General features: G+C 40.1%; 2 protein-coding genes across 2 annotated transcripts; one reads left to right on the forward strand and one right to left on the reverse strand.

Moving 5' to 3' along the window:
- Positions 1-320: 320 nt before the first annotated feature.
- On the reverse strand, positions 321-3,662 carry LOC141752262 (uncharacterized). The gene is made up of 7 exons (XM_074610036.1): positions 3,566-3,662; positions 3,374-3,445; positions 2,060-2,871; positions 1,629-1,974; positions 1,484-1,541; positions 993-1,269; positions 321-854 (listed from the first exon to the last, which is right to left on the reverse strand). Exons 2-7 carry the CDS (start codon positions 3,416-3,418, stop codon positions 617-619), a joined length of 1,776 nt encoding a protein of 591 aa, XP_074466137.1. The 5' UTR covers positions 3,419-3,445; positions 3,566-3,662; the 3' UTR covers positions 321-616.
- A 1,196-nt stretch (positions 3,663-4,858) lies between these two features.
- On the forward strand, positions 4,859-10,175 carry thap12a (THAP domain containing 12a). Its single transcript, XM_074610032.1, has 5 exons — positions 4,859-5,067; positions 6,468-6,585; positions 6,868-6,966; positions 7,077-7,113; positions 7,231-10,175. Exons 1-5 carry the CDS (start codon positions 4,979-4,981, stop codon positions 9,039-9,041), a joined length of 2,154 nt encoding a protein of 717 aa, XP_074466133.1. The 5' UTR covers positions 4,859-4,978; the 3' UTR covers positions 9,042-10,175.
- Positions 10,176-12,097: the final 1,922 nt, after the last annotated feature.

A 12,097-nucleotide genomic window follows, 5' to 3' on the forward strand; every position in this document is an offset into this window, starting at 1 on the left:
CCAGAATGCAAGAAAGTCTTTAAAACAATTTTTTTTCCCAGCTATGGTTTTGAAATCCTCCCTACTTTTGAAGTCAATGTTGGCAAGTATGAAATATGATTTACTTGCATCGTCATTTTTACTCGATCCAGCCCACTGTATGTGATTAGAAGCTCACTGTAGTCCCACAATGAGCTTGAAATAGTTGATGGGACGTTCCTGGATCTTAACACTTTGTGTGATCACAGTAATTGTGATATGTACAGTATGTAGGCTGAATGATAAAGATGCACTCAAGACGTTGATACTAGATTTCTAGAGTTAATAAAACAAAGCATGACTTTAAGATAAGATCATTTTATTGCACTGCATTTGGCAATACATGTCAACTTTATATTAAAAAATAATATTGTTAGGGGATAGTCTTAATACATTCAGAACAGTAAAGAATAACTAGAGAAGAATAATGTTTCCCTCCCAATCTAAAAACCGCAATACAAATTCACTTTAATTATTAATAAAGCTCATTTTAGAAGTATCAGTATAAAGTGTCCATTAGAACCAGTCCAATATATATATATTTTTTAAAACATCACATTTCCAGAGCTCCTCACAGTCTGCTCTGGTCTGGCAGATCTTACAGAAGTGCGTGGTTTTTTCTGTAGATGTAGGCGTTGGGATCATCGTCCAGCTTCAACAGCTCAGCCAGCGACGACACACAGGGATCAGGATCGACCAGCATCGCCGGCAGACGGGAGGATTTTCGCTCGATGCGGCAGGAACGGCGCACCGGTGTCAGAAACTTCAGATCTTTGATGTTGCCCTTTCTCCTGGAGCTACGCGTGCTGGCCTCCTCTTCGATTGTCTTCTTGACACTAAACAAGGGATATTTGAAGGAAAAAAAATACTGTATTACAAGTGAAAATAAATGACTTTGTTACTATTTCATTCATGGTTAAATAAAGAAAAAGTTGAGGCAAAAAGAGATTTCTATTATTGCAAATGAAACTCACCTTTGCAGGTATGGCGTAGTCCTTACGCTGTACTTAATTACTGAAGCATCCTCCATTGGTGGCGTGGTCTCCATCACACACACCTCATCACTTTCTACTTCCTCATCCGTCTCCACTTTCTGGTCATCACTTTCTTCTGCTCCATCCTTCACTTGCTCAACCTTTTGCTGCTTGCCAACATCATCAGGCATTTCCTTCTTCAGCTCCTCTTCTTTACATTCATACTTTGGTTTGCTGTCCTCCATTTCACTGCACACATCTGTCGCCTGAGAAAGTTCTAATGGAGAGAAAAATGAGTGTTTGTGTTAGAAGCATCTGTACAAAGTGCTACAACAACTGCAGTCAGAATTTATATTATATATATTATATAGTTATATTTGTCATCCTTAGACCAGGGCAGCAAAAATGATATCCTAATGTCTTTTCCTAACCACTTTTCCTTTGGTTGGAATTAAAGTAAGTGACAAGGATAAATTATTTTAAGAACTTACCATCACATCTAGAGGGCGTCGCCATGGCCTCCAAAATGTCACACAGGTTCACAACAATCTGTCAAAATAAAACAAAGAGATAAAATGAGTTATCACTGTGGAATATCTTTAATCCAGCTAAAACAGCAACAGCCTGTTTCCTTACATCATCCACGCTGTCCTGTGGGTCAACATCAGAGATTTCCAGCAGGTCCAGACTGGTGTTCATGATGACTGGAGTTCGGCCGTGCGTTGTCAACGCTGCTCCCTGGGTGTTTGCACAGTGAGCAGCAGTAGTAGCAGCAGCAGAGTCTGGCTTGTGGGCTTCCAGTCTGGGTTCAGGTTCAGGGTTGCGCTGTGCGGCTGGCTGAGCTCCAACATGAGACTGACGTTGTGGATCGAAAACAGCTTCAGGTTTTGCAGAGACTTTGGTTCTAGAGGGTTCTGCTGTCGTCAGGGCCGGTCTTTTGAAACTCTTGCCCTTGGAGGCGAGCCACTCGGCCAGTTTCGCTCTGCAGAGGGAACACAAAAACATTTGAGCATTTCTGATGCACAGTAAGACAAACATCAAGTGTGTGTATGGAGGAGAAGTGTTACCTCCTTTCCTCGGCAGTCTCCATGGTGAGTCTGTACTGACTGAGGGAACTTGTGACAGGAGGTTTGTTGACCTTCGTGTCTGTCACTGGAACCTTTGGCTTTGACTTCTGAGTCCCACTTCCCTTGGTGGGAGCTGCTTTAGTGTTTCTGGAGCTGGTACTGGCGAGTGTTGCTGGGATGGTCCTGGTAGGAGGACGAGCAGAGCGGAACCCAGCAGGAGGACGGCTGTTGACTGCAGGCTTGGACACCTGAGCAGGTCTATCCATCACCGACTTGGACCTTGTCGGCGCAGGTTTCTGTGTGCTGTACTTGGGCAGGTCAACAACAGATTTGGACCGGCTTTTCGGCACATGCCCGACCCTTTGACCCTCTGTTTTGGGATCTGCCTCGCCCACGGCGGCAGTCGCCTTCCAAATGGAACCAATTTTTGACTGGACAATCTTGCCTTTGTACATGCCGAGAGCAGACTTTGAGGACGGCGCAGCAGCAGCTGGTGGCTTTGGAGCTTCTGCAACTATTTTTTTGTGTCTCACAGCCTGTTCGGTGAGGAAGGCCCGGCTATGTGTTTGTCGTAGTTTGACATCATCATCAGCAGCAGCAGCAGCAGCAGCAGCTCCTTTCCCATCTTTCTGCACCCCTTTCAGAGCCTCACCAGACGCTGACCTTGTGTCCACCTTGGCTTTAAGAAGACCATTTTTTGCCACGGTTTCCTCTTTTTTGTTGTTTGTCAATTGGAAGGGATTAACAGACGTTTTATCTCTTCCTATTAAGGACTTGCTTCCAAGTGCAGGCTGAGTGTTTTCCTTGTTTCCCTAATACAATTAAACAATTAGACAATTAGAATCAGGTTTATTTTGCCAAGTATATACATACATGGAATTTGACTCTAGAAATAACAGCTAGGAACAATACTGATAAACAATAAAATAAGAATACAACAATAAAATAAAATATGTCTGTATACAAGTCAAGTGTTCTGTAAGCTGTAAACAATACAAATACTGCAAATAAATAAATAAATACTGGATGGGTATACAGAGACTGGATGATTATGTACAGTATGTACATGTGACAATTTATACTGGTATGTGACAGGTATTTACATATTACAATATGTAAATAAAGTGAAAGGTGCATATTACTAAAAAAATGTGCATTAATGACTTTAAATTATTATGTATAACAGCAGCAGATGATACTTGATGTTTGAGTGTTATTGACAGATTAGGTGGCCTGAATGAGGGCTAAAAAACACTGCATATAGTAGTATTTATATAGTATTTCATAGGATATTCATTAACGTAAAGTACTTACTTTCTTATAGACGTGTTTACGTCTTGAAACTGCAACGTTGTCCATTATGAAGCTGAAATCAACGAAGATGTTCTGAAAGGTGAACAAAGCAACATATATACAGAGAGGCGTTAGCTGTTTTGAGTCGAGTGTACTCAGTGTAACTATAAAGTTAACATGTTTTAGTGAAGTTATAAAGAAACATTAACTCACCCTGCTGTTGTCTTTTGTTGTAAGTTACAATACGGAGAGAAATCTCATCCGAAACAGCTCAACTCAAGAGCAGAATCCACCGCTTCCCACCCTGCAGCAAAAACATATTGGATTTGACTTGGCGCTGCTGCGCTGCAATTGGCCACTCTAGTATCGCGAGATTAGAAATTAACCAATGGCGTGTCTCGAAACTAAGAACGAGAACTGGAGAAGACTGCATTCTGTGTCATCCACGAGTTTTCATCATCTCTTCTGTTTGAAAGTTTGAACACAAATAAGATTCCAGTAATACCGGACCAGTAACATGAAAAACATGCCAAAAACTGTAGCTGTATCGCAAAAACGCAGTTTTATCGCCCAGTTTTATATTCTACTACTGCTTTTATCTGGATCAAACCTTAATGACGTGCAAATACACATACTGGTAACTTAAAAGTTTATTATAACCAAATCACAATTGTGCACAAACAAGTTTAGTATAAGCCATGACATTTACGTTATATAGCCACACACACACACACACATATATATATATATATATATACATATATATATAATATTACATATTTACGTCACAATGTCAAATAAGGAGATGGGGGCTGATCGGTCATCATCACAAGTGAAAAAAATGCAAATGCTCCTGTTTTAATGATAATAATAATAATAATAATAATAATACTTATAATTATAATTATAATAATAATGTGCAGAATAAGCAGAATAATAAGCAGAAGAAGTGTGTGTGAGTCAGTCCATTCATTATGGATGGATCTTCACTTCACAAAACGCACATATGATCTGCATAGGTTTTGAAATATGCCATGTTTCCACCATGGATGTATTAAGAGGAAGTTTCAACTCGTGGGCTTTGAAAAGACCGCTGAGGATTCTGGGAAAGAAGCGCAGCGCGCGATTTGATGCACGTTGGTTGCACGTTGTTAAAAACGTCAAGCGCAGATATTTACGAACAAGCAAACGAATTCACCTTCAAAATAAAACCACAATTACAATCACAAAAAAAGCATTAGATTATTTATCTGTGGCCTTTAGGAACAATTGTGCTAATAAAAGGACAAAAGGAAAACAATAGGGATCCTCTGAAGTTGCTAGGCAGCTTACCTGTGCATATGTTTATGCTGTATGACATCATAACAGCCCAGTTGGCATAGGGGCATTTTCGAGGGTTTATGAATGAAAAAATGTCATGCCTTGGATTATTTCCCCTCCCCCAAAAAAGAAAGTTTTTACATTAGGAAGTTTTATTTTACTCAAACACAATTTACTTTATTTTGAAAGAAAAGAAACCGGAAATTGACTTGCTGTTTAACGTGGCTACCTTGACAGCTAACTAGCGTTAGCAGCATAGTTGGCTACCCTGAAAAAGGATTTCACCCTGAGTATATTCACAAACTAATGATGCAGAATCACTGCGCCGTGCCGAGCTGTACCAGCGGCAGATCCGACTCTCAGCCACTCTTCAGGTTTCCGTATGATCCAGAGAGGTAACTATTGCTAAAGATGCTAAAGCTAACAGGAAGCTAGCTGCGTTACCCAGAACAGTGGATTAGTCTATATGTAAATCACAAGGCATGCATTTTAAAACCAGGGTAACTTTGGTTGAACTGTCCAAGTTTTGTTTCAGCAACATTTAATACACATATTTCACATCCTTTCAGTGCGATATACATGTTAAGAAATATAAAGAAATAGCTATATACCTCTAAACACACAAACTCAACTCAAACGTTTGACAGTTTCAGGCGCCCTTTGTGCTTCTTGCTAAAAGTAGGAAGCTCATCATACGACCTTTTGAAGTTTGGCAAAGCCGGTTTTGCAAAATACAGCAGTATAAAGGACTTATACCATTATATATATTATATATTGCAGTTGCAATGCATGCAGTAAAGGACTAGTTGCAACATCTGCAGTTGATGCCAACTTAGTATATTATTTATATTATTTATTTTATTTAAAGGGACTGTCTGTAAGAATCAGAAATGCTTGTTAACAGCGACACCTGTGGCCTTTAATTCAACAAAGTCAGCATCCTGTTGCTCGCGCTTGTGCTCGCCCTAAATAGACATGAACGAGCATCGCTCAAAACAGTGAGGCGACACACACGTCAGCTAAAACCACAATATCACTCTATATTTCACCTGCTTGGCAGTAATGTTAGCTGACCAGACGGAGGTCTCTCCATGAATCAATGCTGATCCTAGTGTTGGCTTTTCCTGCTTCAGCGTCCCGACGAAGGGACGGCCCCGGCACCCGGTCAGAGACAATAACGTTTCTCGCAAGACACGGGAAACCTCTGTTGGTCTGCAGGAGCTGCAGCATTTATTTCTGCACAAACGTCCACTGTACATTCACTAGATATTCTCAGAGCTAAACTAACTCTTCTGCAGTGTGTCTTGTGCGCGCATGCGCTTGAGGTGGAGCGAAATAGCGAGAACACGTGCGGTGTGTGAGTGAAGGCAAGAGGCAGGCAGGCAGAGGAGCAGAGTACAGCAGAGACTCCGGCCCTGGAGACCAAAGCTACGGTCTCCCCCGCGTCCTCCGACAGCGGCCAACACTGTTTAACAGACGGGCTTCACTATATATAACTTTGCGGTTTTGGTGCTTCCATGTAGTTTGTGTTGGAGTCTTGTCTGAACAGCTTAGCCACACGCGAATGCTTGAGGGATGTTGTTTTGTCTTGTTTTATACATTTTATGCTTTTGTTTTTTGAAGTATTGTTTACCATTAGAATCTCAGACATTGTTATAGTAAATAAAGACTGGAAAAAAGGGGCAGCATGTCACGGCCGTTGAATTGATATATCACACTGAACCATAACTGAACATCAAAGCCCAAAATTTCTATTGAATTTTTAAAACTATTTTGCTTGAATTTCTCCTTTCAGGTCCAAGAAGTGGGTTGAAAAATGCCAGAGGCAAGATCTCCTGGACAAATCACCAGACCAGCTGTACAGATACTACAGACTTTGTGGGAAACATTTTGAAACATCTGCGGTTGATAGTGTAAGTTGAGTTTCCAAGTTGCAACATGCATATGGTTTTGGATCAAATTGCAGAGGTCAATGTGACCCCAGACTTTGCAGATCTTTTACTGTAATTGCCAATCTTAAAGTAAAGTTAATCCAGCCCTGCATATTATTTAACTAACTATCCAATAAATACAGCATATTGTGTAGTGCCTAGTGAATATGTAGGTAATATAGGTTTTAATACTAGTTCAACGTAAGTTATATTTCTTCATATGTGATTTATAATTTTTTTTGTCTGGCTTGACTTTGTTTTCAGGAGGCTCAGAGTACAGTGTTGAAGGACGATGCCATACCAACTATCTTTGATGCACCAAGCCAATCTCAAAACGGGCAGGGGAAGCGCAGTAAAGAGACGGTGTGTAAAATAAATCTGATTTTATTTAAATGGAGGGAAATTATTTTTATAATGTAATTTTTATAGTTTCTATGTAATCACATTTATAACTTGACTATTTATTATTGTAGACCAAAGATGATGACAAGGACAGTAAGGGGAGAAAGAGTAAGTAGAACTATCAACACACACACATATGTTTATTAACTGACAATGAAACAAATTACTCCCATATTTATTGATTTGGTTTCTGTCCTGCAACTGTTTCTCTTTCCCTTTTTCTAGAAATCAAAAAGTCTCCAGCAGAGACAGCTAAGAAAGATGACCAGACACTCCCAGAGGAAGAAGAGTACAAGGTGTATCTGAAGTCATTATTTGAAGTTCTTGTACTGTTGGGAGAGCAAAGCATTCCTCCGACAGGGCCTGGTGATGGTAAACAGGATGGGTCGAGCAACTTTCAGGCGTTGTTAGAATATCGCATGAATTGTGGAGATGACGCCTTTAAGAAGCGGTACGACGTGAATAAGGAGTGCTGCTCCTCAGCTCAGCTGAATCAGTTGATTGAGGTGTGCGAGAAATGCATCCACAGTAAGCTGGTGGAGGAAGTTCAGCAAAACGGCTTTTTCTCATTGCTTACCGATGACTTGGTGAAGATCTCAGGAGAATGGTACGTCCCCGTCTTTCTCCGTTATGTGGACCAGTCTAACTGCCAGCAGGAGAGGTTTTTTGGATTCTTGTCCTTTGAAGGAGACGGAGACGCCTTAGCAGAGAAACTGTTGTCTGAAATAACCGACAAATGGGGCTTGAATATGGAACAGTGTAGAGGTCAAGCCCACTCCTGCTCTGGTACACATTTTAGTAAAATAAAAACATTCACTGCCAAACTGATGGAGAGGTATCCAATGGCGGTGCCTACACTAAGATCTACTCGTACGTTGAACCTGTCATTGGCAAATGGTATGGCTTTGTCAGGGGTTCAGCTTGTCATGTCGACCTTTAAGAGGATCGAGTCATTCTTCAGTCAGTCCCCTTTACTGCAGTTGGAGTTGGAGCACGCCATTATGATTTTCTACCCAGACAAAGAGGAGAAGGCCAAGGAGCTGAAGGAGATCTGTGGAAGCAGCTGGACCACGCGAAATGATGCGTTTGAGGTGGCGGTGGAAATCCTAGAGGCGTTACTACTCTGTGTGGACAGCGTTCACGACAACGAGGACATGAGGTGGAGCGATCAAGTCACACACAGCGCCCTAGAGATTTCAAAAGCACTAGCTGATTTTGAGTTTGTCATGGCACTGGTGGTGCTGAAAAACGCCCTGACACTGACGCAAGCGTTTGGGAAGAACGTGCAAGGGGAAGCAACAGATGCCCACTTTGCTGCAGTCAGTTTAAAAGCTGTATTGCACTCCCTGAAGGAAGTGTCTGACAACATCGATGTGTACCATGAGTTCTGGAACGATGAGGCTGTCACTCTAGCCACCGCGATGGAGATCCCGGTCAAGGTTCCTCGGTCATTCTTGAGAAAGCACCAGTCAGAATCTGGAGCCATACGCCCGGAGAGTCACTACAAGGAGCACCTGTCTGTTCCCGTGGTGGAGCATGTCATCAAAGAAATGAATGATCTCTTCTGCGAGGACCACCTGAAGGCCCTGAGATGTCTGTCGCTGGTCCCTGCTCTCATAGAGCAGAACAAGTCTACTAAACCAGAAGAAGAGAATGTGCAGGTGTTCAAAAACGACATCCCTAACGCAGGAACCCTCTCCGCCGAGCTGCACTGCTGGTGGGTTAAATGGAGCAAAAAGGGCAAAGGCGAGACTTTCCCGTCCAATCTCCACGAAACACTACAGCTGGCCGATGTCAAGTTCTTCCCAAACATGCTCGCAGTTCTGAGGCTGATCGGCATCCTGCCCACCTTGGCTCTGGAGGACAGCTGCGATGTAGCGTACAAGCGCTTCCAGATGTACATGGAGAACACGCCTGACAAATTCAAATCAAAAAGTCTTGCTCTATTGAACATGAACTATGATGTTGGGTTTGATCTGGACTCGATGGTTGAGGTCTACATTAAGACATACTCTGACAGGGAGAATGTGTCTTAGTCACTCAGTTGTGATGTGGTAGTTAAGCCTCCGGACTTGGGCTGTCAAAGACAATGCGATAATAACGCTTTAACGCAAATTTGTTTTGACGCCACTATCTTTTTTTAATGCAACTTGCGATTTTTAGGTTGTAGCTTTTTTTTTTACTTTTTGGATTTTTGGCGAGGAAAAACTGGCATGGACATTTTTCAAAGGAGTCTCTTGACCTCTGACCTCAAGATATGTGAATGAAAATGGGTTCTATGGGTACCCACGAGTCTCCCCTTTACAGACATGCCCACTCTATGATAATCACATGCAGTTTTGGGCAAGTCAGCACACTGACAGCTGTTGTTGCCTGTTGGGCTTGAGTTTGCCGTGTTATGATTTGAGCATATTGTTTATGCTAAATGCAGTACCTGTGAGGGTTTCTGAACAATATTTGTCATTGTTTTGTGTTGTTAATTGATTTCCAATAATAAATATATACATACATTAGCATAAAGCAGCATATTTGCCCACTCCCATGTTGATAAGAGTATTAAAGACCCGACAAATTTCCCTCTAAGGTACATTTTGAACAGATAAAAAATTAGTGATTAATGGCAATTAATTAATTTTAATCGATTGACAGCCCTACTCCGGAAAGATTCACCACAGCTTTGTTAATGAGTCAGAGTCAGACATGTTTTTTACTACTGTATCTAGCCCTCATGCTGAAGTAGCATCTTTTTTAGGCTGTTTTGTTTTTGTGATAGAATGTAGAATGTAAATGAATGAACGGCTGGCTCGCCAAGTGGCATTTATTGGGCGATAAATACCAGACATTTTTGAACTTAGTTTTTGCTACGTTTGTCATTCATGCTGTTTTCATGTTATGTTTTGGGGAGCCAGTATTGGCCACTGTGTTACCACCATATAACCTTCTCAGGGTGTATATGCATCCTGATTCCAGCTGTCCAAATCCATTCCTCGACTCTGTTGTTGAAATATATTTCAAATTGTTAATGTTTTAAGAGTTGGAGTTAATACTCATGTAAGCCTTGTTAAAGTGTTTTTGCTGTATTACCCAGTGATCTGCTGACATGTAACAATTGGATCAGCTATAAATCCCTCCCTGAACATGTTAATAAAGAGGTTGTCTCTTGGGTTTTATATCCTTTTGTGGTCCTTGTTCTAAATGTGTGAGTATTATATCTTAACCATTTTCTGAAACAAGGTGTGTTACAAACACAACTTAAGATATATATATGTAGGAACTCTAGAATAAGTAGGAAAAAAGTGACATTTAGATTATTATTTAATTTTTTGTCCAGACTAAAACCAAATCTTCTTTCCAAAACAGATTTGGAACAGGCCAATTAGCACAGCCGGGGCAGTGCCTAAACAATTTATTTTAGTGATGTGTCCTGACATTTAATCACAAAGTGTTGCATTCATGGTGAGTTGGAGATCAGGGACAAAGTAGTGAGAGGCTTAAAGTCTCCTCCTGTGAATAAGGCCCATAATTCTCAGCTCCAGCCCTGCCAGTATCTATCACTATCCATCTTGCTAGTTGGGTATTGTGTCTGCAAATGGAGTGTATGCTTGAATAAACAGCTGAGTCACCGTCTGCCCTGAGACTCAGATTCCCACCATAGTGTTTGGTGTTAATGAAATCTGATATGATTTAAAACCATTTGGACTACCTACGCCGTTTGCTGCAGTGGATGATATTTAAATGCCCTTTCAACCATGCCTCCTTCTCCACTGTATATACAAAGTCACATTTTGGAGTTGAATTGTTTCTTGTTGCCCTCCCTTTTCTTTAGGAGGTTGATCCAATAGAGGCTGTTATCTCATCATCCGTTATTTTTCCTCCATTTAATTTAATGTGATGAAAGGAACCTAATTACAACCAGTCATACAGCTAAAAAATGCATGAATTACACTATGTGTAGACTACTGAAAGGTTTTAGAAAATAAGTTTCTATAATTTGGATGCAATCTCTTTTTTTGTATAAAAAAAGCCATGAAATGATTCAGCCCATTCAGCTCTTGCTTGAATATGATCCTTTTCACTGTAGACAGCTGTAATTACTAACAACGATGATCGCTGTATGATTCATGTGTTCCCGTTCCTGGCCCTGAGCGAGATAGCTTTAGATCATGTTCTGTAGCAAGTATTTATACAACACATAAGACATTCATCCCCCAAGGACACTGACAAATGTTGCCAGTGAATGTAATTCTATAACAGAAATTTGTATTTAAAAAGACATCTTTAATTACAAACTAATTACTCGCTACACTGTAGGTTCAAGTCAGTGTACTCATTGTTCTTTTCAGCCAAGACACTTGTTGACAAAAATATATTAATGGATGACAAAATAACCTGATGTAGACTGTTATGACAAAAAAAAAGTGCTATTTTGGGATTTAGGATACATTATCAGAGAGATTTAGTGTATCCAGGGTCAGTAAGAATTAAATAAATCAAATCTACTTCACAAAGTGTGAAGAAGAGGAAGCTGCATATCCAAATCAGAGAGTATCAAGTCAAAACAAGAGACGTGCTGGCTTCAAGATATTAACTGTCAGAGCTATGAAACATTTCTATATGATGTATGTATATAGATACATATATATAGATAGATATATATATAGAGAGATACATACATATATATATATATATATATAGAGAGAGAGAGATACATACATATATAGATATCTATATATCTATATATATATAGATACATACATACATATATATCTATATATATATCTAGATATATAGATATAGATACATACATAGATACATACATAGATACATACATATATATATAGATACATACATATATATATAGATATATATATCTATATATATCTATATATATATAGATATATATAGATATATACATATAATAGTTGTAGTGCATAGCATTTCTATGGAACCACAAACAAAGTTATGGTTTTTCCTCAACAGCAAGAGCATTGCTAGCACAAACCACAGACTGTATGATAAACAGTTGAAACCCAATGCTCGGTTATGAACGGAACAGGATGTGAACTATCTTGACAGTGAAACTCTTTGGCCT

Source organism: Sebastes fasciatus, chromosome 16, assembly GCF_043250625.1.
Source record: "Sebastes fasciatus isolate fSebFas1 chromosome 16, fSebFas1.pri, whole genome shotgun sequence".
NCBI classification, from domain to species: Eukaryota; Metazoa; Chordata; class Actinopteri; order Perciformes; family Sebastidae; genus Sebastes; species Sebastes fasciatus.

Bases quoted from the DNA above. Each gene is read 5' to 3' on its own strand.
- thap12a (XM_074610032.1), top strand. From the start codon at position 4,979: ATGATGCAGAATCACTGCGCCGTGCCGAGCTGTACCAGCGGCAGATCC. The intron at 6,586-6,867 runs GTAAGTTGAGTT...CTTTGTTTTCAG, and splicing joins AAACATCTGCGGTTGATAGT to GAGGCTCAGAGTACAGTGTT. The intron at 7,114-7,230 runs GTAAGTAGAACT...CCCTTTTTCTAG, and splicing joins GGACAGTAAGGGGAGAAAGA to AAATCAAAAAGTCTCCAGCA.
- LOC141752262 (XM_074610036.1), bottom strand. From the start codon at position 3,418: ATGGACAACGTTGCAGTTTCAAGACGTAAACACGTCTATAAGAAA. The intron at 2,872-3,373 runs GTAAGTACTTTA...TAATTGTATTAG, and splicing joins GTAAACACGTCTATAAGAAA to GGAAACAAGGAAAACACTCA. The intron at 1,270-1,483 runs GTAAGTTCTTAA...TCTCTCCATTAG, and splicing joins GACGCCCTCTAGATGTGATG to AACTTTCTCAGGCGACAGAT.